The sequence below is a fragment of the Tachyglossus aculeatus genome, chromosome 6 (genome assembly GCF_015852505.1).
Source record: "Tachyglossus aculeatus isolate mTacAcu1 chromosome 6, mTacAcu1.pri, whole genome shotgun sequence".
In the NCBI taxonomy this organism is placed as follows: domain Eukaryota; kingdom Metazoa; phylum Chordata; class Mammalia; order Monotremata; family Tachyglossidae; genus Tachyglossus; species Tachyglossus aculeatus.
This window is the reverse complement of record NC_052071.1, coordinates 12357544-12384164: the sequence shown is the minus strand read 5'-3', so window position 1 is coordinate 12384164 and position 26621 is coordinate 12357544. Positions and strand designations below refer to the sequence as shown.

The following is a 26621-nucleotide window of genomic DNA, read 5'->3' as shown; positions in this document are numbered from 1 at the left end:
AGACTGTGAGCCCCCCGTGAGACAACCTGATCTCCTGGTAACCTCCCCAGCGCTTAGAACAGTGCTTTTGTTTTGTTCTCTGTCTCCCCCTTCTAGACTGTGAGCCCACTGCTGGGTAGGGGCCGTCTCTATATGTTGCCAACTTGTACTTCCCAAGTGCTTAGTACAGTGCTTTGCACACAGTAAGCGCTCAATAAATATGATTGAATGAATAGTGAGCACTTAATAAATGCCATTATTATTATTATTATTATTAAGAGAAGCAGTGTGGCTCACTGGAAAGAGCCCGGGCTTTGGAGTCCGGTGTCATGGGCTCAAATCCTGGCTCCGCCACTTGTCAGCTGGGTGACTTTGGGCAAGTCACTTCTCTGGGCCTCAGTTCCCACATCTGTAAAATGGGGATTAAGGCTGTGAGCCCCCCCCATGGGACAACCTGATCTCCTGGTAACCTCCCCAGCGCTTAGAACAGTGCTTTTGTTTTGTTCTCTGTCTCCCCCTTCTAGACTGTGAGCCCACTGCTGGGTAGGGGCCGGCTCTATATGTTGCCAACTTGTACTTCCCAAGCACTTAGTACAGTGCCCTGCACACAGTAAGCGCTCAATAAATACGATTGAATGAATGAATTAATAGTAAGTGCTTAATAAATGCCATTATTATTATTATTATTAAGAGAAGCAGCGTGGCTCAGTGGAAGGAGCCCGGGCTCGGGAGTCAGAGGTCATGGGTTCAAATCCCCGCTCCGCCACTTAGCTGTGTGACTTTGGGCAGATCACTAAACTCCTCTGGGCCTCAGTGACCTCATCTGGAAAATGGAGAATAAGGCTGCGAGCCCCAAGTGGGACAACCTGATCACCTTGTGTCCTCCCCAGTGCTTAGAACAGTGCTTTGCATATAATAAGTGCTTAACAAATGCCATTATTATTATTATTATTATTCATTCATTCGATCGCATTTAGTGAGTGCTTCATCGATTCCCCTAACCCACCCCCGCCCAGGCCGGGGTGGTGGAGGAGACACGGTTTGCCCCCAGCAGCCCAACGAGGGCCACCCCGACTTGTGACTATTTTTGGACCGGGCAAGCTCGTTTGCGGCACCGTTTCATCCGCCTAGGCAACCCAGGGAACTCTCTGTTCAATCTGACGGCCTTGCGGGGCTTGTGGAAAAGAGCCCTGGGTGGTTCTGAGCCAGGAATGAGGCCCCTCCACATTATCCAGGAAAATGGCCGGCGGGGAAACGATCCTGACCTTCTAGGTAAACTGATGGTTTGAGCAGGCACTTTCTAGATAAACCACCGGAGCTGGGAGAATTCAGGGTTTGCCTTTAGGATCTCTTATTTTGTACGCGCTGAACACTAGATTGGTTTCCTTCCACCCCGCCTTTTCTTCCAGTGGTTTGGGGCCAGCTATCCTGGGTGTCGATCTGGGGCTTCATCTTGGGACTGCTCTTCTAAAGAGCATTTTTCAAAGGAGGAAGCAGTCCCTCTTCCATTTCAGAAAAGGAACTTGCCTCTTCGGCGGTGGTGGTTTTTTAGGTACTGGAGTTAGAAATTAGAAAAAAGGAAGCCAGTTGTTCTGTGCTTTAGGCATGACGTCGTCTTTTTAAAACGATATCAGGTAAATCAGTTTTCCGCTCATTTTTTCGGGCCTGGAAGCGCATGTGGGTAAAACTACTTTCCACCGCGTATTGTCAGAAATGTCATCCCTAAACTATATTTGTCATTCTCGCTCGGTGTCTGAGTGGGACATGCCCAAAGCCACTTGCAAATAATACAGTACACTTAAATGTTCTGGTTGTGAATCACAAAGCTTTAAAACTCGGCGTATTTTTATCAGGAATTTAAGGGGTGTTGCTCACGATGAGTCAAGCACCGCCATTACTTGTTTTCAACATTGCTCATTCCTGTCAGAATTCACATGGAATACGAAAGGGCGTACGTCTTGGCTCCATTGTTCTGGATGAGGTTTAGCCTGTATTTTGAATGAAGTATGTTGTGGGTGAGAATTCAGAACTCTTTCTGCCTCCAGATTTAGAATTGTCCTGTGGTGAAGTATTGGCTTGTCTTGGAGAAGGAAGCCTAATTTTTTGCTTAAACTCTCGGTAGTGGTCTCGCATCGGGCAGTTTTTCTCTAGGTGTAACTCATATCGGACAGTCGGTCGTATTTATTGATCACTTACTGTGTTCAGAGCCCTGCAACTGTGGCATTTGTTAAGCACTTACTATGTGCCAGGCACTGTTCCAGGCACCAGGGTGGATACAAACAAATCTGGTAGGACACAGCACTGTACTAAGTACTCGGGAAAGCACAGAAAAACGATATAACAGAAACATTCCCTGCCTCGGGTAGGGCTTGAGGCATTAAACAGGCCTTCATTTTCATTAAAATTCTCCACGCATCGATCTGTTCTACAAGTGTCACTCCTCCTGAAGTCAAGCAGCCTTCTGGTTCTTGTGGCCGGATCTGAGGTTGATGTGTTGCATTTGAGCCTGTGCTGTTCATTTCCCTCCGCACTGGACACTTCTCAGTCAGTTTTTGTCTGTTTTGTGGGGGGTTTTTTGTATTTTAACTTGGAGGCACGTGTTTTGGAAATTGAATTTTCAGGATGTCCGGTTTCACAGTGCGAGCCCCATCTTGATGAGTTTCCATTTCCGGGCCTGGATGCCGCCACTCGAACACACCAGATAGTGGCCTCCTTGGTGAAGTATATTAAATGTTGATAAACTGATCCATAAGAGGAGCAGATTGTGTTTTTAGCTTATTTTTACTCTGGGCCCTCCTTCCTAACAGATGCTATAGGCCCAAGTGGTGGAATTTGGTTAGTTGTAGCTGCTTCTGTAGATTTGCTTTGTTTTTCTTTTTTTATGGTATGAAATACTTACTATAAGCCAGGCATTGTACTTTATGTGGGGGTAGATACCCACTAGTCAGGTTAGGGCCCGTGTCCCACTTGAATCAAGCAGTGGTATTTATTGAGCGCTTACTATGTTATGCTTGGCACAAAGTAAGCACGTAACAAATACCATTATTATTATTATGTGCAGAACACTGTACTAAGCACTTGGGAGAATACAACAGAATTAGCAGACGCGTTCCTTGCCTACATGGGGCTCCGAGTCTTATTCCCATTTTCCAGAGTAGGTAACTAAGTCACAGAGAAGTGAAATGGCTTGCCCATGGTCGCACAGCAGACAAGTGGTGGAGCCAGGATTGGAACCCAGGTCCTTCTAACTCTCAGGCTACACTGCTTCAAGGGTTCTTCGTACCCTTTTGCTGCTTATGCTGGGGGGGTGGTATTTGAGGCAGAACCCTGAATTTCTGACCAGCACATAGTAATCCTAACAGTTTCTAAATGGGGAATTTTCTCATTGTGTACAACAGGTCAGACTGCATGGTGATATTCATGGCACATTTTTAGGGACACATGGAGTGCCGTGCAAAAAATCTTTTGATCTCAGCTAAAGTGTAGCTGTGGGAATAGTATTTTTACTTCCAGAGGAGCAGCATGGCATAGTGAATCTCTATTCTCACAGACCTGGGAGTCAGAGGGTCATGGGTTCTAATTCCGGCTCCGCCACGTATCTGCTGTGTGGCCTTGGACAAATCACTCCACTTCTTTGTGCCTCAGTTACCTCATCTGTCAAATGGGGATTGAGACTGCGAGCCCCAGGTGGGACAGGGACTGTGTCCAGCCCAATTTACTTGTATCCACCCCAGCGCTTAGTACAGAGCCTGGCACATAGCGCTTAATAAGTACCATCATCATTATTTTCCCATGGTCCCATTATGGAACAAGGACCAGCTCAATGCAACAATTTCTGCTGTAACCTGTGTTTTCATTACGTGATTTGGACGGACTGATGGGAAGCTTAGAAGACCTTCCTGCCCATTTCTCAGGCCTGTTGGGCATAATATGATCTTCAAGTAGAGTGGGTGTGGGAGGAGTAGATTGTGCGCATTCGTGTGGAGTTGTCAGGTGTGTTGCCGCTACACATCCCAGCCTCGGTCTCAGCCTCCATGCTTGGTACTTTGTGTTTCTGCAACTGCGAAGCATTTAAAGCCGTCGGATGGAGCGGCAGGAGAATCGGGTACCCCACTAATAGAGGGCGAAACAATAAAAGTGTGTAACCACAAAAAATGCCCATTTGCGGCCTCCCGCCATCCTCCCCCTCAGCCTATTTCATTCTAGATTGAACCAGTGGTGACTGTAATGTGATTCATTTCTCCCCCCCTTCGCTGGGACATGAGGTTCTTCAAAAGCCCAAGTTCCACATTCGAGTAGAACTACTTGGGTTTTCCCTCCCCAAGAGACGCTAACTGACGGATACTAACTTGCATATTTCAGTTGGCTATTTATAGCATTCTTCGTTTTTCTAAAGTGCTCTGACATTGTCTCATTCTAGGGTTACAGCATCTTCGTGAGGTAGGAAGCGGTGGATATTATTATACCCATTTTATAGATGAGGAAACTGGGTCACAGAGAGATGAAGCGATATGCCCTAGGTCAGCCGCCGTGCCACTTGTGGAGCCAGGACTAGAATCTTGGACTGCTACTCCTTCCAGAAGACCAACGTGCCTCCCTTTTACCAAATAAATTCACCCCGTGGAACCCCAGAGCAAGTCAGCTCACACCTTGAGTGACCTATTCAGGGCTGAGTGGTGATTTGAAACCAGGTTTCATAGTGAGCTTCCTGTGTGATGTAATCACGCTTTTTTTTTCATCAAGTAAATCAGCAGCATTTATCGAGTGCTTACGGTGTGCAAAGCACTCTACTAACCCCTTGGGAAAGAATATTGCGAAGGGAATCCCTGTTCAAAAGGATCTCACAGTCATCGGGGAGAGGGGGGGCAGCCATTAAAATAAATTACAGAATGGAGAAATAGAATGATACAGACACTATAGCTGAAGTGAGGTATTTGTTAAGCGCTTACTATGTGCACAGCACTGTTCTAAGAGCTGGGGAGGATACAGGTTGTCCCACATGGGGCTCACAGCCTTAATCCCCATTTTCCAGGTGAGGTAACTGAGGCACAGAGAAGTTAAGTGAGTTGCCCAAAGTCACACAGCTGACAAGCCGTGGAGCTGGGATTTGAACCCATGACCTCTGACTCCCAAGCCCGGGCTCTTTCCTTTGAGCCATGCTGCTTCTCTTAGAATCAGAATGCTTAAGGGGTCCACATCCCAAGTGCATAGTTGATGCAGAGGTGAGGGCTGATAGGGGAAATGAGAGCTTCGAGAATAATAATAGTAATTATGGTATTTAAGTGCCTACTATGTGGTAGGGACTGGTGCTAAGAGGTGGGGTAGATACAAGCAAATCGGGTTGGAAACAATCCCTGTCCCACGTGGGGCTCAGAATTTCAACCCCCATTTCACAGATGAGGTAACTGAGGCCCAGTGGAAGTGACTTGCCCAAGGTCACCCAGCAGACACACGGCAGCAGTCCATCTCTTTGGGAAGAAGGCCTCTTGGGGGAGGTGTTTTTTGTTTTGTTTGTTTTTAGGAGGGTTTTGAAGGTGGGGAGCATGGTAGACTGTCAAAGCTTCAGTCTAGCTGGAAGAGGTGGGCCAGGGGGCTGCGGCCGCGGAAGATCGGGTCTGGCGATCCATTAGTCCATTCCCGGGCTAAAAAAAAGATTTGTGAAAGAAACAGTTTTAACACTCACCCACTGGTTATGTTTTGGATCGACCATTTGAGAATTTGGGCAGGCTGGGAAGATTTTCCAAGCGCTTAGTACAGTGCTGTGCCCCCAGGAAGCAGCATGGCCTAGCGGAAAGAGCACGACCCTGGGAGTCAGAGGACGTGGGTGCTGAATCCGGTTGGGCCAGTTGACTCCGGGGTGACCTTGGGTGAATCACTTGACTTCTCTGTGCCTCTCCACCTATGGAGTGGGGAGTAAATTCATTCATTCAATCGTATTTATTGAGCGCTCTGTGTGCAGAGCACTGTACTAAGCGCTTGGGAAATACAAGTCCTCTTCCATCCAACTTACAGTCCCATGTGGGAATGGGACTCTGTCCAACCTGCGTGTCCTTCACCCTAAACGCTTCCTCCAGCCCTTGGCAGAACCGAACCAGCACCATTAAAAATGAATGCAGTTGATATGTTCGTATCTTTAAAACACATATTTTAAATTATATAGTACAAATTATTCATATTAATGTCTGTCTCCCCCTCTAGACTGTAAGCTCATTATGGTCAGGGAACACGTCAGCTAACTCCGTTGTATTGTACTCTCTCGAGCGCTTAGTACAGTGCTCTGCACAAAGGAATTTCTCAGTGAATATGATTGATTAATGCGGGACAGATGAGATCAAGGTTCAGATCAAGGTGAGAAGCAGCGTGGCTCAGTGGAAAGAGCACGGGCTTGGGAGTCAGAGGTCATGGGTTCTAATCCCGGTTCTGCTACTTATCAGCTGTGAGACTCTGGGCAAGTCGCTTAGCTTCTGTGCCTCAGTTACCTCATCTGTAAAATGGGGATTAAGACTGTGAGCCCCGTGTGGGACAGCCTGATTACCTTATATCTACCTCAGCACTTATAACAGTGCTTGGCACATATTAAGCGCTTAAATAACATTATTATTATTATAGAGTAGATTGGTGTTAGAGGAGCAGAGTGTGCTGGTTGGATTAAAAATAATCATTTTCTAGTCATTTTTTAACTTTTTTGAGTAAAATATACAGGTAGATAGAGGTGGGTCAGGAGATCAAAGTAACTAGTGCTCATTGCCTTGATTGCTTATTCCATTTTCACCTGGCTACGGCCAAGCCCCAGTGAGTTTTTGCCCTTTCCTTTGTGTCATCTTGATGCACACATTAATGTTAAGGGGAGTTGAATGCTATGATCCAGAACAGAGTACTGCTTTAATCTTGATTTTAAATCTGTCTGCCCCTTTTCAGCCTAATTAAAGTTTATTTTAACCCCCATGGCTTTGAGTACTCCCCCTCCTGTGTACCAGCTTGAGGTGAATGAGATTTGTTCCCGTTTGATGGTGTTGAGTTTTTGAAAGGAATTTCCATAGGATGAGCGATATACCATTTTCGAGGGCTAAAATACATTTAGCGATTGAAGTCTTGTAGCTTATTTTTAAATGAGGCAAACTTCCCCATCTTCAGTGACTTCAGATAGGGGAGGACTTATTTTGAAGCCCACTGTCATGACAGGATCAGAAGTGAATTGAAGCGTCAGCCCTTGGCCTAATCCTGCCCCGTGCAGATGTCGAATTGAACAGTTTGATCCCAGTTCTGTAGAAAGTGTGTGGTTGTAGCACCCATTTTAATAATGATGGCATTTGTTAAGCCCTTACTATGTGCCATGCGCTGTTCTAAGCCCTGGGGTAGATACAAAGCTATCAGCTTGCTCCACATGGGACTCGGTCTTAATCCCCGTTTTACAGATAAGGCCTAGAGAAGTGAAGTGACTTGCCTAAAGTCGCACAGCTGGCAAGCGGCTGAGCTGGGATTCGAATCCACAACTTCTGATTCCCAAGCCCGTGCGCTTTCCACTAGGCCACACTGCTTCAGATTTTGCCTGGGGTGGTAGAGGTAGGCCTCTTCTGTCACCGATCGACCCATCTACATGCCATGGGGCTTTGTGGGCGTTTGAGGGGATATAACCTGCTGGCTCCTCTCCTTTTTATCTTCATATGGGGTCCAAGAATGGCATGGGTCTCCCGGAGCCAACTGGGAAGCGTTCTCAGTGGTGAAAAGTAGCTCTTCACTCTCAATTCAGGATTCTGATGCAAATTATATTTGCCCTCTCCCTTACCTTGATAGGGAGAATTGAATGCAGCCGCTCACTGGGTAGCAATTCGGGCTAATGTGCAAAGCAGGGATTCTCTCAAGTCATCTTTCAGGAACAGAGCCAAACTGACGTGCCCCCGAATGTGCTTCCGTCTTCTGCCCTGAAAAGAAAATCCCCGTTCATCTCAGACGAAAGAACCTGGGCGTGGATTACCTTTCTATTCTTCTTAGCCAGGACAGTCAGAACTTGGGGTTGGTGCCTGTGTAGGTTTATGACCCTCCACAGCTCTTGAAGGAATGCCCCCTCGAAATGTGCTCTTGAAAAGTTGGTTGCCGCCCCCTTACCCCTCATGCACACGCTCTTAAGAACATCTAGAGCTTTACTTCATTATGCCTGCATCTGATGGTTTCTGTCTAATCGCAATCTGGTGATGGAAGTATGGTTTGCCAGAACAAAATAACCACCTTGGAGTTGCTTGAAGGTTAGAATTCAGAATAGCTTACTCAGTTCCTGTCGAATCCTAGGTGAAATCAAAGATGATGGGGCGGATTTCCATTTTTGGGGGGCGGAATCTAATTTAGTTCTAGGACGCGGTGGCGTAAGTCGATGTCAGTCATGCATATTTTGAGGTGCTGTTTAATATTGAAGTGTCATTTTGCTGTCAGCATCCACACTGGTATTTCTTGCAGTCCATTCACGAAGTCTTTCTCTCAGAGCGGGTAATCTTGAAGATGTTTTGAGAGTGGAAGGGTTGTCAGGAAGGCCGCCCCTCCCTTCCTCCATTCAAAGGTCACATGAAATGTTAAGGTGCTTAGAATATTACGTGACCGGTACTCCAAAATGAATTAATCAATTTTTCCCTTAATGTGCCTGATGAGTCAATCTAAAGTTAGAGGTTAACTGTTCTCTGAGAGGAAAAAAAGACTCTCATTTAGGTGACCTCATTCGCTCCCACGGCTTCAACTATCATCTCTACGCTGATGACACCCAAATCTATCTCTCTGCCCCTGCTCTCTCCCCCTCCCTCCAGGCTCGCATCTCCTCCTGCCTTCAGGACATCTCCATCTGGATGTCTGCCCGCCACCTAAAACTCAACATGTCCAAGACTGAACTCCTTGTCTTCCCTCCCAAACCCTGCCCTCTCCCTGACTTTCCCATCGCTGTTGACGGCACTGCCATTCTTCCCGTCTCACAAGCCCGCAACCTTGGTCTCATCCTCGACTCCGCTCTCTTGTTCACCCCTCACATCCAAGCCATCGCCAAAACCTGCCCGTCTCAGCTCCGCAACATCGCCAAGATCCGCCCTTTCCTCTCCATCCCAACCGCTACCCTGCTCGTTCAAGCTCTCATCCTATCCCGTCTGGACTACTGTATCAGCCTCCTCTCTGATCTCCCATCCTCTTGTCTCTCACCGCTTCAATCCATACTTCACGCCACTGCTCGGATTGTCTTTGTGCAGAAACACTCTGGGCATATTACTCCCCTCCTCAAAAATCTCCAGTGGCTACCAATCAACCTACGCATCAGGCAGAAACTCCTCACCCTGGGCTTCAAGGCTGTCCATCACCTCGCCCCCTCCTACCTCACCTCCCTTCTCTCCTTCTCCAGCCCAGCCCGCACCCTCCGCCGCTAATCTCCTCACTGGGCCTCGTTCTCGCCTGTCCCACCGTCGACCGCCGGCCCACGTCATCCCCCTGGCCTGGAATGCCCTCCCTCTGCCCATCCGCCAAGCTAGCTCTCTTCCTCCCTTCAAGGCCCTACTGAGAGCTCACCTCCTCCAGGAGGCCTTCTCAGACTGAGCCCCCTCCTTCCTCTCCCTCTACTGCCCCTCTCCATCCCCCCCACCTTACCTCCTTCCCTTCCCCACAGCACCTGTATGTATGTATATATGTTTGTATGTATTTATTACTCTATTTTACTTGTACATATCTATTCTATTTATTTTATTTTGTTAATATGTTTGGTTTTGTTCTCTGTCTCCCCCTTCTAGATTGTGAGCCCACTGTTGGGCAGGAACCGTCTCTATATGTTGCCAACTAGTACTTCCCAAGCACTTAGTACAGTGCTCTGCACACAGTAAGCGCTCAATAAATGCGATTGATTGATTGATTTAGTGCCAGGAAGTTATCTTATAAAAAATGCAGCTCTCTTCAGTGTCGGGGACATGGGTTGGTTCCTTGTAAGAACACTAGTTCAGGAAATCAGTAGTAATAATAATAAGAATAATAATAATCGGGGAAAAAAGAATTGGTATTTAAGTACTTACTATATGCCGAGCATTGGGGTAGATCAAGGTAATCAGGTCGGACTCAGTCCCTATCCCACATGGGGCTCTCAGCCAGAATTCCCATTTTACAGATGAGGGGACTGAGGCACAGAGAAGTTAAATGACATGCTCAGGGTCACACAGCAGACGTGGCAGAGCCAGAATTAGAACCCATGTCCTCTGACTCCCGGGCCCGTGCTCTTTCCACTAGGCCTTGCTGCTTCTCGAGAAGCATCAACATTGGGAATGATTTCTCAACCAGTAGAGCTGAAGAGGCAGTGTGGCCTAGTAGAAAGAGCAGGGGATCGGGAGACTTGGGGCTGCCAGTTAGCTCCCTTAGCTCCTGAGATTGTGAGCCCTATGTAGGATAGAGACTGCGTCCGGCCTGATTTATCATGTACGTGGAATGGAAGGAGCACTTAATAAATACCAAAATTAACATAAAATTGAGGGATTTGGTATATTTGAGAGGGCTTTTCTGTTTGGGAGTGACTCTTAAAAAGAGGGCTTTGTTTCATTCTTTGAAAAATAACAACTTAGTGGTTTATGCACACTGTTAAATGTACTTCCTTGCATGCAGTCAGTATCATTACTAGAGGTATTGATTGCTGCAAGAATTGTTGTTTCTCCCCAACCTGCTTTTTATAGACGGGACTGTCTTGGGATTTTTGTGGCCACTTTTCCCCTCCTCCGTCTCCCAGCCGCCCCCCTCCCCAGCTCTGGGGTTTTGATGAAGTAAAATTCAGAATTCACTTTCTGAGTAATAGCTTTTTGTTTTAAGGATGCAAGAGTAGAGAAACACATACCGAGCAAAACCTTACTTACAGACCACAAATATTGGGTGGCAGCATATTACTCCTTTGATCCTGCCTTAAGCTGCCTGCTTGGGGCTGAGAAGTGCATCTCTTTGTACTCTTATTGCTGCTTTTTATCCATGATTTAATTTAGTGTTTCTCTCCCTAACTAGATTGTAAGCACCTTAAAGGCAGGGATCACGTCTGCTATTTCTTTTGTACTCTCTCCAGGCTCGGTACAATGATCTTGGCACAGATGGTACATAGAAAACACCAGCGATGGGTGTTTCATTCTGTTCTTGAATTGTGGCATCACCGTAATCATTCAATCAGTGGTACTTATTGAGCACTTACTGTATGCAGAGCACTGTACTAAGCAGCTTGGAAGAGAAGAATATAATAGATTTGGTGGACATTCATTCAGTTGTATTTATTGAGCGCTTATTGTGTGCAGAGCACTGTACTAAGCGCTTGGGAAGTACAAGTCGGCAACATATAGAGATGGTCCCTACCCAACAAGGGGCCCTCAGGGAGCTTAAAATCAGAGAAGCAGGGTGGCCTAGGGAAAGAGCGTCGCATGGTCCTGGGTTCTAATTCTGGCTCCACCACTTGTCTGCTCTGTGATCTTGTGCAAGTCACTTTGTCCCTCAGTTCTTTCATCTGCAAAATGGGGATTCATTGTCTGTTCTCTTTCCTCCTTTGACTGTGAGCCCCATTGATGATGATGTATCTAGCCTAGTGCTTTCTTAGTACAGTGTTTGGCACACAGTAAGTGCTTAACAGATACCTCCATTTTTATTATTAGTCGGGGAGAAGGCATTGAATTAGAGATTGGGGAAATGGCAGGTTTAACTTGATAGTTCGTTGCGGGCCGGGAATGTGTCTGCAGTAGTCTTATACCGTACTCTCCGTAGCATTTATTTAGTACAGTGCTCTGCACGCAGTAGCGATCAATAAATATGGTTGATAGGTTGGTAGGCAGTGCTCATCTCAGACTCCTTAAGGTCTTCCGCTGATCGGAATCACCTCAGCAGTTAGTGGAGATGACAGAACCCTTTTTGTCTCTTGCCCAATTGACATTAAGGTCAGAGGAGTTTCCCAGTGATGTCACATATCCTTTAGTTCTGTTTTTTTCGTAGTAGTTGTGATATTTGTTAAGTTTTTACTGTGTCTGACACAGTTCCGAGCACTGGGGTGGTTACAAGCAAATCGGGCTTAGTGACAGTCCCTGTCCCATGTGGAGCTCACAGTCTCAATCCCCATTTTACAGATGAGGGAACTGAGGCACAGAGAAATGGAGTGATTTGCCCAAGGTCACAAAGCAGACAAGTGGTCCAACTAACCGTCTCTATATGTTGCCGACTTGTACTCCCCAAGCGCTTAGTACAGTGCTCTGCACACGGTAAGCGCTCAATAAATATGATTGAATGAATGAAGTGACTTTGGCTCTGCAAAGAATTGCATTGGGGAGGTGGACAGGAACATAAATTCACCATCCACCGTTGAGCCAGTACGGAGGGTCGGATCCATAGAAGACAGACATCTGATTGTGGTGGTTGTTCAGCTTCTAGAGGACAGGTACCTTAATTAGGGTGGCTGGGCAAAAATAATGTTCAAATAGCAAGAGGAACAAGGTTATAGCAGGGTTTATAATACCAGTGTATGAGTGGAATGGTAGAGCTGAGTAGTGAAATGAGAATATCACAGGTGTAGCTGAGCTAACTGAGTAGTGAAATGAAAATATCACAGGTGCTGAGGATGGAAATGCAATCTGTCAATGCAACAGGCTGGGTGGAGTTGATTTGACCAGAGTGTTAACGGTACTTGGTATTTAAGTGCTTACTATGTGCCAAGCACTGTGCTTGCGTAGGTACAAGATCATCAAGAAGGACACAGTTCCTGTCCCATATGGGCCTCAATCAGGGAAGCTGCTCGGAAGCCTTGTGTCTTTAGTTTGTATCCACCCCATTGCTCAGTATAGTGTCTGGCACATAGTAAGTCCTTTAAAAAGTGCCATTTTTTTTAAAAAAAGGAGCCAAAAAAAAAACAATGGAATTTGGGAGAGCTTTGAAGTTGTGGCCTGGTGGATTTGTTAGGGAAAGGGAAGGAGAAGTCGGATGGATCAATCATTGAATCGTATTTATGAGCGCTTACTGTGTGCCGGGCCACAGTAAGTTCAAGGCTAGGGGAGCTGTGGGAGTGAGGGGTCAGGAATGGGAGAGTCAGGAGCTATAGTTAGGTGGTGGGCTGGGAGAGGGTGAAAAGTGCTAGAGGGTGAAGAGATCTGATGGGTCAGGCCCTCAAAAAGGGGTGGGGAGGTTGGACCCCAAGAGACTGACCACCAAGGTGTGGTAGAAGTAGCATGGCGTGGTGGACTGATCATGGGAGTCAGGAGGTCATGGGTTCTGATTCTGCTCTGTCATTTGTCTGCCGTGTGACCTTAGGTAAGTCACTTCACTTGTCTGTGCCTGTTACCTTATCTGTAAAATACTGTGAGCCCCATGTGGGACAGGGACCGTGTCCGACCTGATTAGCTTGGACCTACCCCAGCGCTTAACAAATGTTGTTGTCTTACGCTGTTGAGTCATGTCCAACCCATAGTGACGCCGTGGACACATCTGTCCCAGAACACCCCGCTGCCTCTGGAGTCGTTCTGGTAGTGTATCCAAAGAGTTTTCTTGGTAAAAAAAAAATATATATATGGAAGCGGTTTACCACTGCCTCCTTCCATGCAGTAAACTTGAGTCTCCATCCGTGACTCTCTCCTGTGCCGCCACTGCCCAGCACAGGTGAGTTTTGACTTGTAGCAGATTACCTTCATTTGCTGGCCACTGCCCAAGCTAAGAATGGAATGCTTGACTCTCCCTCAAGTAGTCGAGACTGGTAGAGTACTGGAAACTCCCCAGGTGCGACCCTGAGAGGTAGCTTAAATACCATAATTATCATTGGAAAAAACTGCAACAGTGAAAAAAAACATTGGCTCGATATTTCAGGGAGCAAGGGTTTGGATTCCTTACCATTCCAGGGTGGGCCGCTCTTGATCTGGCCCATCTCAGTGCCTTTCCTACCCACCTCCCCACGAGAGGGCCACCCCGTTAGCCAGATCCGGTTGTTCTGTCCCTGCACCCCCATTTTCCTAGAGGTCCAGTGATATGGAGGCCATGTGTTCCCAGATGTCCACCCATGAGAAGCAGCGTGGCTCAGTGGAAAAGAGCCCGGGCTTTGGAGTCAGAGGTCATGGGTTCAAATTCCGGCTCTGCCCATTGTCAGCTGTGTGACTTTGGGCAAGTCACTTAACTTCTCTGGGCCTCAGTTCCCTCATCTCTAAAATGGGGATGAAGACTGTGAGCCCCCCGTGGGACAACCTGATCACCTTGTTACCTTCCCAGTGCTTAGAACAGTGCTTTGCACATAGTAAGTGCTTAATAAATGCCATCATTATTATTACTATTATTATTTTCTGCTCCAGAGTGGGTGATTTAATAGCACCGTTACACACCGCCTGTAACCGGCCTATGTTTCATCTGTAAAATGGGGATTAAGACAGTGAGCAAGCCCCACGTGGGACAGGGACTGCGTCCACCTTGATTAACTTGTATCTATCCTTGCGCTTAGTACAGTGCCTGGCAAACACCACTCTTATTATCGTCCTCATCGTCGTTGGCAGGGGGCACTGCCCAATAGATTGAGGACATTGAAGCAGCCATGACCCCCTTTTTAAAGGGAGAGAGCTTTATAGTCCTTTTCCAGGAGATAATAGCAGGGAGAGGGAAGGACTGAACGGGGGCTCCGTACACCTGTTTGGGGCTGTGATGCATCTCCAGGGTTTTCCTGCAGATGTAATCACTGTCTACCTGTAAAATGATTCCCGTCTGGACATCACGCGCACCTCCAAAACCGGCAAGTAAGCCTCCCGGCTCTCAAAACGATACTAATAGCTGGGTGGTTTAAGTGTCAGGAGTCCCGATTCGTCTCGTGAAACTGCCAGGGGGGAACTGAAGCCCACGGCAAGTGGCAATGAAATCCAGGCCACTAGTTTCAAATTCTGCAAGGCAACAGCTCTCCATCCTGACACTTTAGACTCTAAACTCATCTCTAGACCATAAACGCTTTATGGGCAGGGAATGTGCCTGCTAATTCTCTTGTGTTGTACCCTCCCAGGCGCCTAGTACAGTGCTCTGTACATAGTAAGCACTGAATAGATACCATTGGTTAAATGATTTTAGTTGACTTGGTTGCAATTATCAGTTGGCGGTTTCCCCCTAAGGGATCGGCTATTTCCTGCATGGGCTATCAGGGAATCAGCAAGGTTCAGATGAAGGTTCATATGTATATAAGTTTGTACATATTTATTACTCTATTTATTTTACTTGTACATATTTATTCTATTTATTTTGTTAATATGTTTTGTTGTCTGTCTTCCCCTTCTAGACTGTGAGCCCGCTGTTAGGTAGGGACCGTCTCTTTATGATGCCAACTTGTACTTCCCAAGTGCTTAGTACAGTGCTCTGCACACAGTAAGCGCTCAATAAATATGATTGAATGAATGAATGAAGGCCTTAATTCTCAGTAAATCTCCGTAAACCCTGGGTGAAGCGGTTGCAATTAGCATATAATGCTTGTCAATCTGTTGTGTACTATGGGGCTAACTTCCGAGTTGAGCCGTTTCGTGTTGACATGGGCCTTATTCTGTTTAGAAAACTTCCAATATTCAATCTTAAGACGACAGAAAACTTGGAAATGTGCAGCACATTGTGGCGATTGAATGAAGTTTGGGTTACCTGGACCACTGTTTTTTTGAAAGGTAGCTGATTTTCCCTGAGAGGTTTAGCATGCTGTTAGTGTGCTGGAGTTACCTTTGTGCATGTTTCTGCCTTGAGGTCCTCTTCTATTTAACAAAGCCGTGGGTGACTTTGGAGAAGCAGCGTGGCTAGTGGGTAGTTCACAGGCCTGGGAGCCTGGTTATGGGTTCTAATCCCCCCTCCACCACTTGTCTGCTATGTGACCTTGGGCACGCCGCTTCATTTCTCTGGGCCTCAATTACCTCATCTGTAAAATGGGGATTGAGATTGTGAACCCAATATGGGGCAGGAACTGGGTCTGCCCTGATTTGCTTGTATTCACCCCGGTGCTTAGAACAGTGCATGGAACATAGTAAGCGCTAAACAAATACCATAAATATTATTATTTATTGTGTTGGAACAGCTGGTTTCCCAAAATGAAAGTCACGGAACAGTGGCAAGGCAGCAAGTGCTTAATACAGTGCTCTGCACACAGTAAGTGCTCAATAAATACGATTGCATGAATTTGTCCGTGCCTGACCACCAGGCTTCATCGGAAAAGGCCATCCGGCCGTGGATGTAATGTCTGTCTCCCTTTCTAGACTGTAAGCTCGTTGTGGGCAGGAACTGTGTCTATTATATTGTACTCTCCCAAGTGGTTAGTACAGTGCTCTTCACACAGTAAGGGCTCAATAAGTACGAGTGACAGACCACATTTGTGTCCAACCTAAGCACCCCAGACAGCTGGGAAGATGGCTTCTCATTTTTCATGGGAAATTTCTCCTGTCCCTTAGGGGCTGTATTAGAGTCCCCTGAGTTGTATCCCAGGGAAGTAGGGATCAGGCAGTGAAGAAACCAGTTCGGTTTGGAAGCAGTTCTGAGAACTTGAGTTTTGGAGTGCTTAACAACCAACCTCGGGGAGCATCATCCCACCCAAACCCTTTCTTCCCCCTGTCCTTCACATCCCTGTGGACAACTTCACCATCGTCCCTGGCCCACAAGCCCATAACGTTGCCATTATCCTTATCTCACCTCGCTCATTCAACCCACACATAAAATCTGTCCTGACCATTCTACCTTTGCTACATCTCTAGAATCCACCTTCCCTCCCCATTCAAGCCGGTACCAAGCTAACCCACCTTAACTACGACATCAGCCTCCTTCCTGACCTCCCTGCCTCCTGACTCTCCATTACAGTCCATACCTTGCTGCCTGGATCACTTTCCTAAAAAAAAAAAATATGTAGTACACATCTCCCCACTTCTCATAAATCTCCAGTGTTTGCCCGTCCACCTCTGCATCCAACCGCAACTCCTTAACATTGGCTTTAAGGCACTCAATCAGCTGGTCCCCTCCTGTGTTATCTCACTGATTTCCCACTACAACCAGGCCTGGGCACTTGGCTCCTCTAACGCTAACCTTCTCACTGCGCCCCTATCTCATCTACCTCTCCGCTGACCCCTCGCCCCCCTCTTGCCTGTAGCCTAGAATGCCCTCCCTCCTCTAATCCAACAACTACTCTCCCCCCTCAAAGCTTTATTGAAGGCCCATCTCCTCCAAGAGGCCTTCCCAGATTAAGCCCCACTTTTCTCTTACTTCCTTCCGCATCACCCTGACTTGCCCCATTTGTTCTTCTCCCCTCCTGGCTCCATAGCACTTATGTCCATATCTAATTTATTTATATTAATGTCTGTCTCCCCCCGCCCCTAAGACTATAAGCTCACTGTGGGCAGGGAATGTCTGTTTATTGTATTGTACTCTCCTAAGTGCTTAGTACAGTGCTCTACACACGGTAAACACTCAGTATATATGATTGAATGAATTCACAATGCCAGCCTACTCACTGCACCTCAATCTCATCTATTTCACTGCCGACCCCTTGCCCACAGCCTCCCTCTGGCCTTGAACTCCCCTTTTATATCCTGCAGGCCGCCACTGTCCCTACCTTCAAAGCCATCCAAAAAATCTCATCTCTTCCAAGAGGTCTTCCCTGATTCGCCCTTAACATTCACCACCCCACCCTCAGCACTTAGGGGAAATGGTAGGCTATAAGGATAGGGACGGATCTGTATTTCTTTCATTGCCTTCCCCTTCGAGACTGCAGTGTCCTTGTGGGCAGAAATTGTGTTTAACAACTCCATTATAGCGTATTCTCCCAAGCCAACAGGACAGTATCCTGTATGCCGTAAACCCTCAGATACCATTGATTGATATTGCTAAGGGACAGTGATCTCTTTCAGAGGATTTGAGACCATGAGCGCCATAGGTTGCACCGAAATCCGGTTACTTTCTTCGGGCTGGTGTGGGAAGTCATCTAAATGTGTTATTTTTAGCAGTGTTCAGAAGTCAATCTTGATTTGCATAATTTATGTTAATATGCAACTGTGAATGCTGGAGAAATTAAGGTCACCTACACATTGCTTGAAAATCCAAGATGAATTACGTTTACATTGGGATTTTCACACGTTGGTGTAGTTTTGTCTTAGACCTTAATATTTCTCACTGGTTTTTTTATTTTACAGATGTTTTGTTGGCTCAGAGGGTCTACATGTGGTATTTTATTGAAGACTTGTAGAAAACGGAAGGGCTCTGAGTACAGTACTAAACGGTCCAGTGGAGAACTTTTCCATGCACCCTTTGGACAGAATCTCTTTCACGTGGCAGTTCGAACTCGGGCGTGGAACTGGCCAGCCTCCTTGCTGTGTTAGCCAAGTAATCGTCAGGAATATCTTCCCTCTAAGAATGGCAGAAGGATCAGGGGAAAGCTGGCCTAGAGGACTTGGAGGGAGAAACAGTGGGAAATTAGGAAGGAACTCACAAGAGTGTCATGGGGAAGCAGCGTGGCTTAGTGTTCAGAGCTCAGGCCTAGCAGTCAGAAGGACATGGGTTCCGGCTCAGTGGAAAGAGCCCGGGCTTTGGAGTCAGACAGAGGTCATGGGTTCAAATCCTGGCACCGCCAATTGTCAGCTGTTTGACTTTGGGCAAGTCGCTTAACTTCTGGGCCTCAATTACCTCATCTGTAAAATGGGGATTAAGATTGTGAGCCCCACGTGGGACAACCTGATCACCCTGTATCCCCTCCAGTGCTTAGAATAGTGCTTTGCACATAGCGCTTAACAAATACCATCATTATTATTATTACTGTTATTATTAATAACGGCTTTGCCACATGCCGGCTGTGTGACCTTGAGCAGGTTACTTAATGTTGGTATTTAAGCGCTTACTATGTGCGAAGCCATGTTCTAAGTGCTGGGGGGGGGGGAACAAAGTGATCAGGTTGTCCCACGTGGGGCTCACAGTCTTAATCCCCATTTTACAGATGAGGTAACTGAAGCACAGAGAAGTTAAGTGACCTGCCCAAAGCCACACAGCTGACAAGTGGCAGAGCCGGGATTAGAACCCATGACCTCTGACTGCCAAGCCTGTGCCCTTTCCACTGAGCCATGCTGCTTCTTTCTCTGTGCCTCGTCTGGAAAAGGAGGATTAAGAGGGTGAGCCCCTTGTGGGACAGGGACTGTGTCCAGCCTGATTAACCTGTATCTAGTGCAGCACTTAGAACAGTGTTTGGCATATAAAAATACCATCATTATTAATATTATTATTATTAGTATAACTGGCTCTCGATTTCCTGACTCTTCTCCCCACTGCTTGGTGACTCCAACATATAACTGGGCTCTGGGTTTAGGTGAACTGTTGTGAAACCTGCCCCCCACCTCCCCCCCAACCAAAACAATATGCCTAGTGAAATTATACTCTGGGGTAATACAGTTTAAAGGGTTTTTTGTTTGGGGTTTTTTTTTCCCGTGGCTGGAGTCCTTTTTTGTGTTCAGTAATAAATACGAGTGCCTATTAGGGGACAATTTTTCCACCTAATAGGTTGTCTAGAAGAAAAGGCCAAGTTTAGCAATCCTTACATCCTCGTATATTTGAAGGAATATTTTTAATACTCTCCGAAGCTGGTCATGCTTGAATAGGGAAGGAAATGTCTAGCCTTAACCCCTTAAGGTAGTTCTTAGGAAACAATCATGAACTCCTACAATTTCTGTCTTTTTTGTCTCTCTTTCCCTCTCTCCCCTTTGATTTTCTCACTGTCCGTTCCATTTTCTTTTGTCACCACTCTCCACTCACTCTTCTTTTTCTGTTTCTTCTCTTTTCAGTTCCTCCTGCCTTCATTTTCCCTTTCTTTTGTCCAAGTCTACTCTTGGGGTTCCTCACCTCGGCTCTCCCCTGTTCCTCTCCTTCCTAACTGTCTGTTCCCCATCCCTTCCAGGAATGCCCCTGTTGGCTTAGCTTCCTAGACATCTCTCCTCTGCAGCTCCTTTGCCCGTCCCAAACCCAGTCAGTTGTATTTGAGCGCTTACTGTGTGCAGATCACTGTACTAAGCTCTTGGGGAGGGCTACACCATAGCAACAAACAGGCACCTTACCATCCCATAATGGCACAGTCTGGAGGGGGAGACAAATTAGAGATATGGACATAAGTGCTGTGGGGCTGGGAGGGGGCAAGTTGGGGTCCTAGCCTGTGGTGGCCCCTTCTGCGAGCCTCAAGCCTTGGGGAGTGGAGGCCAATTTTGCCCAGCCTTCCTCTCTGTTGTGGGTATGGCGGGGGACCTGGGCTGGCCCGGCTGCCCTACCAATCAATCAATCTTATTTATTGAGCGCTTACTATGTGCAGAGCACTGTACTAAGCACTTGGGAAGTACAAATTGGCAACATATAGAGACAGTCCCTACCCAACATTGGGCTCACAGTCTAAAAGGTGGAGACAGAGGAAAAAAAAACCAAACATACTAACAAAATAAAATAAATAGAATAGATATGCGCAAGTAAAATAAATAAATAAATAGAGTAATAAATATGTACAAACATATACATATGTACAGGTGCTGTGGGGAAGGGAAGGAGGTTAGATGGGGATGAGGGGGAGAGGAGGGAAGGGGCTCAGTCTGGGAAGGCCCTTGGCATAGGCCTTGCCAGCTGTGAAAGCACCAGTGGTGGTGACTTTCTCTACACTCTGAGCTCATTGTGGGCAGGAACGTGTCTGTTGTTATGGTGTCCTCTCTTGTGCACTTAGTACAGCGCTTTGCACACAATAAATGCGCAATAAATACAATTGAATGAACTTTCTGGGCTTCCTTTTCTCCCTACTGTTCAGACATATTCGGGATTAGACATGAACGGACGGTCGATTCCCTCTCCCCCACCCCCAGTCAATTTGAAAGGACCTGCGAAAATAGGGTTTTAATAAAAATATGGCAGATTCTGTGAAAGTTCATTTTATTCTGGTCTCATTTTGCCTTTGGTGCAGTCACATTTGCCTGGCCCTTCCAAAAAAAAAAAAAAAAAAGATTTACCTCAACAAACCAGAAATCCTTAGGTCTCTGAGAATCGTAAAATAAATAAGAGTTCTTCCAAGGCCAGAGCCCACGAGCTCCTCAGCTTTGGTCTCCAGATTGCTTCTCTCCCCTCTGCTGACTCGGAACCAATATGGACTCTTCTCCAGAAAGGAGGTTTCTCCCCTCCGGCTGGGGTCTGCCCACCATCCCAGCCAGCAGATGCCACCTCTCCCTGGCTCCCGCAGAAAACCAAGAGACTTGAAGTTGGATCACTCACCCATTTGGCATAAGAGAAGCAGCATGGCCTAGTGAATAGAGCCTGGGAATCAGAAGAGCATTGGTTCACAACTTCTCTGTTGTGTGATCTTGGATAAGTCACTTCACTTCTCTGTGCCGAGTTTACCTCATGGGAATAAGACTGCTAGACAGGGACTGTGTCCAACCCTATTTGCTTGTATCCACTCCAGCACGTAGTACAGTGCCTGGCACATAGTAAGCGCTTAACAAATGCCATTATTGTTGTTGTCGTTAATAAGATGATCTCTGGTTTCCTCAATTAATTGATGATGGTATTTGTTAAGCGCTTACTATGTGCCAAGCACTGTTCTAAGCGCTGGAGAGGTTCCAAGGTGATCAGGTTGTCCCACAGGGGGCTCACAGTTTTAATCCCCATTTTACAGATGAAAGAACTGGGGCCCAGTGAAGTGACTTGCCCAGAGTCATACAGCTGACAATGGGCAGAGCCAGGATTTGAACCCATGACCTCTGACTCCAAAGCCCGGGCTCTTTCCACTGAGCCGTGCTGCTTCTCAATCTATCAATAGTATTTATTAAGCATGTACTGTATTCAGAGTACTCTGTGCAGAGCACTGTGCTGAATGCTTGGGAGAGGCCAATACAGTTTTAGTGGGTAAGGTACAGTAGTTCTTCAAAGTCCCTATTTTGAAAATCAAGGTGATAACTGTGGAAAAGTTAGCCTTGCAAGTAGTTAGGTCACAGACAGGAATTTATCTGGGGCAGAGTGTTCGTGCTGTGGGACATAATGTGACAAAGTGGAGAAGCAGCATGGCTTAGTGGACAGACCATGGGCTTTGGAGTCCAAAGGACCCGGGTTCTAATTCTGGCTCTCCCACTTGTCTGCTGTGTGACCCTGGGCAAGTCACTTCATTTCTCTGTGTCCCAGTTACCTCATCTGTAAAATGGGAATTGAGAGTGTGATCCCTATGTGGGGCAGGGACTGAAGCAGCTGGGGCTTAGTGGAAAGAGGACGGGCTTTGGAGTCTGAGGTCATGGGTTTGAATCCCAGCTCTGCCACTTGTCAGCTGTGTGACTTTGGGCAAGTCAATTCTCTGTACCCCAGTTACCTCACCTGTAAAATGGGGACTAAGAGTGTGAGCCGCACGTAGGACAACCTGATAACCTTGTTTCTACCCCAGCGCTTAGAACAGTGCTTTGCACATAGTAAGCGCTTAACAAATTCCATCATCATCATCATTATTATTGTATCTACCCCAGCGCTTGGTGCCTGGCAAATAGTAAACGCTTAACAAATACCACACTGGAAAAAAAAAATGCTACTACATGTCAATTTTGCATCTGTTTATTTTTCCCCTCTTCATCAGCTTTTCTAATTCAGGGCCCAGCAAATGCACGTGTCTTCTTGTGGGTGATGAGCTTTAAAAAAACCTAAAAACAAGAATGATTAGCAGTAGCCATTTTTAATCCCAGATGGAAGTAGCAGACTAGCTGGAGGCAAAGGGAAATTACAAGAAGCCTCCCCGCTTCCCCCTCCAAAAAGAAACAAAAATAAAACTCAGATAAACTAAAGATGTGGAAGGGCTGAAGTGGCAGTAGTGGGGTGAGAATGAATAATGTTAGGTAATATTGTTGAATTTTGTAAACTTAGATGTTAACAGAATGTTCAGAAAACCTGAACTTGGGTGAATGTATTAAATTCTCCAAGTTTGTGGCCACTTGATAGAATTGAGAGATGTGGATGATTAATTTCCTAAACCCCTTCTGTGTTTTGTAGTCACTGGTTCTATTTGATTTTGCTCTTGGGGGAAGGAGCAGGGTTTTCTACAAACAATCTGTCTCTCCTCTTTTACATCGAGACATAAAGGTGTAGTAGCACTGTCGAGTAAGTCCCGAGAGCACACACATCCTGGAAGGGGGAATTCATTCCAAGAAACCGAAAAGGAAAACTGAGTTGAATTTTCCTAATAAAAGGGAAAGATTTGAATTGGCCAGCTCTAAATTCCATTGATTTTTCTCATCTTAATGGAGGCTTTTTTTTAAGGCAGAGAGCAGCAAGGAGTAAGGGAGTTGAGAGGTGCAACTGTTTCTATTACCCAGGGACTGTGAGCTCCTCTTTGGCAGGGAATGAGTCGACCAACTCTGTTGTATTAGACTCTCCCAAGCGCGCAGTGCAGTGCTGTGCACACAGGAAGTGCTCAATAAGTCCATTGATTGATTGCATTCCGCATTAAGGAAAACTGTTATTGAGGAATTCATGCTTTGGGCCTCCCCTCCCACCCCCCAAAACCCTTTCTTCCCACACTGCATCGCCTTCTATCTGAAACATCGTGGAAAGCAGGCATTCTGGAAGAGCTGGTTACAGGAAAAAACTGAAAATGGCTGTAAGCAGGGAATGTGAGTAGCCATGGGCCTTATCCATCTCTGACGCTGCTTGGTTTTTGCCACCTTCACCAGCTGATTCCCGTCGTTTTGTTGAACAGTAATTATTGTGATATTTGTCAGGTGGTTACTACGTCAAGCACTGTAATGAGGGCTCCGGTAGCCAGTAGATAACCAAGACCGTTTCAGCCTCTGCCCCGCACGAGGTTTGCGGTCTAACTAGGAGGGAGACCTAGTTTTGAATCCCCATTTTACAGATGAGGAAGCCTAGGCACAGAGAAGTGAAGGGACTCACCCAAGGTCCCACAGCAGACAAGCGGCAGAACCTGCAATGGACCCTGGATCCTTTTAGTCATGCCCTTTCCACTAGGCTACACTGCTTTGCATGATGAGTTGTACTCCTCCATCAGGGTATTGCCAGCTTTTTCAAGTTTTAGCGCTGTTCATGGCGTTCCTAGTATGCCAATAGCTTCTTCAAAGAGAGGGCGAAATGGCCGCTTGTCTATTGCTTGAATGTAGACCGAGAAAGCTTTACTTGCTCTTAGAAGAAATTTTCTTAGGCATTTTTGTGTGGCGACATCTCAGTAGTTATTGGCTAAACCAACGTATGAGAGAGAAGTCTCTGTGACCTACTCTGACAAAATTCACGGAGTCTGAGGAAGCTTTGTTAGCAACACAGTCGGAAGACTTTCCGAGAGTAATTAGAGCTTCCTTTTCTTTCTGTGGCCTTCCTAATGAGGCATCTGTATCACGAGAAATTATGATGACAGGATAGTTAAAATTCAATCTAGGAAGAGCTGGAGAAAGATCCAGGTGTGCCTAAGCCCATATCAGAATGCCTTCTGGCTCGTCTGAAAGGCAGATTCCTGCCAAGGTAGGGCTTCTTGTTGGTTTTTGCCAGGGAAGGGGGGTTTTCATGTTTCTTCCTCCTCTTTCCCACTTGCCTCACTGCTACCCTGTTTTATTTCCTGGCATCCTGGTAAGAGGAACAAAGCATAGTTTTTGACGTACCACTTATTTTTAGTTATCTAAGAGACCACCGGTTAGATTCTCCTACGAGCTCCCTCCACATTAACTGGATTTGTGTTTTTTCAGTCAGTCGTATTAGTGTGCACTTAGTATGTCTAGAGGGCTTGGGAGACTGTAGCATAAACAGTTAGTAGGCAAGTTTGCTGCTCAAAATGAGCTTACCATTTAGAGGGGGATAGAGGCAATAATATAGATTGCAGGTATGTATGTAAGCTCTGTGGGGTTGAGAGGTGAATGAAGAGTGCAGATCCGGTCCAAGGGTGATAGAGAAGGGAGGGGGAGAAGAGGAAATGAGGGCTTAGGGGAGGCATTTTGGAGGAGATGTGAAGAGTAGGGCATTCCAGGTCAGAGGCAGGGTGTGGGTGAGGGGTCAGCGGTGAGATAGACAAGATCAAAGTTAAATGGGTATATTGGCATTAGAGGAGTGAGGTGTGTCATTTGTGTTGTAAATCAGGGAAGTAAGGTAGAAGTGCTTTAAAACCAGTGGTAAGGAGTTTCTGATGTGGCAGTGGATGGGCAACCACTGGAGTTGCTTGAGGAGAGGGGAAACGTGGACTGAGTGTCGTGGAGGAAACGATCTGGGCAACAGAGTGAAATATGGGCTGGAGGCAGGGAGGAAGACAGGAGGCTGGGAGGTCAGCAAATGGGCTGATCCCGGAATCAAGGTGGGTAGGATAAGTGCCTGGATTAACATGGTAGCCGTTTGGATGGGGAGGAAAGGGTGATTTTTAGAGATGTTACGAAGGTTGAACCGACAGGATTCGGGCACAGATTTGAATGTGTGGGGTGAATGAGAGAGATGAGTCAAGGACAGCACCAGGTGTACGGGCTTGTGAGACAGGGCAAGATGGTGGCACAGACTACAGTGATGGGAAAGTCAGGGGAAGTAACGCCAGGCATCAGCTGTTCTAAAATGCAATATAATACAAATAAAATTCCTTAGACCTTGCATATGCATTTGCATATTCATTCATTCAGTCGTATTTATTGAGTGCTTACTGTGTGCAGAGCACTGTACTAAGCGCTTGGGAAGTACAAGTCGGCAACAGATACAGTCCCGGCCCAACAACGGGCTCACAGTTTAGAAGGGGGAGATTGTAGATGTTGTATCTACTCCAGTTCTTTAAGTGCGTTTGGCACATACTGAGCACTTTTTCTCCATCTCCCGTTCCCTCTGCATTATCTTGTTAGACTCCCTTTGCTCTCCCTTCCACCAGCTGCACAACACTTAAGTAATATATCTGTAATTTTATTTATTTGTATTAATGTCTGTTTCACCCCATCTAGACTGTGAGCTCGTTGTAGGCCGGGAATATCACTGTTTATTGTTGTATTGTGCTTTCCCAAGCACTTAGTACAGTGCTTTGCACACGGTAAGCACTTAATGCATACGATTGAATGAATGAACGAACACTGCAGTTGCAATGATTATGAATACGGCGGCTGACCCGTGTGTCTTTGGTGTTCACATAAGTCAAAGTATTGACAGACTGCATTTTTCCGTGTTGCGCAGGTGAGAAACATCACATCCACCTGCCAAGCCCAGGATTAGTAATTAATAGTATTAAGTGCTTGCAGTGAGCAGCGCACTGTACTAAGCACTGGGAAAGAATGCACGGGTGGAAATTAGGCACAATCCCTGTCCCTGGGGGCGGGGGGGGGGCTCACATTTATTGCAGGGACACGGACATCGCAGGAGTATTTCGATGCCGAAATCTGTGTGCAGACTTCACGATGTGCAATCTTTTCCCCTCTTAGGCAATTTTGTACTCAGTAATCAACATGGAAAGCTCGGACGCGAACGATAAGGGAAGCGTTGATCAGTCCGAAGCCCAGCGTCGGAGTCAGCTGGATCGATTAGATCGGGAAGAAGCCTTCTATCAATTTGTAAATAACCTCAGTGAAGAAGAGTACAGGCTTATGCGAGATAATAATCTACTCGGCACTCCAGGTGAGATTGGCCTAAATTTGCGGCTCCTAGGTCTAGCCCCGGAAGAACGTGTATCGCTTCTAATTTATAGATGGGATTTCCTTTTT

The 26621-nt window shown here is 46.5% G+C and overlaps 1 protein-coding gene across 1 annotated transcript in view; it reads left to right on the top strand.

The window, feature by feature from the left end:
• Nucleotides 1–26621, top strand: part of RLIM (ring finger protein, LIM domain interacting) — a 38039-nt gene that overhangs the window by 6355 nt on the left and 5063 nt on the right. The window contains 1 exon segment of the mRNA XM_038747933.1: nt 26343–26535. Coding sequence (XP_038603861.1) covers nt 26367–26535 — 169 coding nt within the window. The 5' untranslated portion in view covers nt 26343–26366.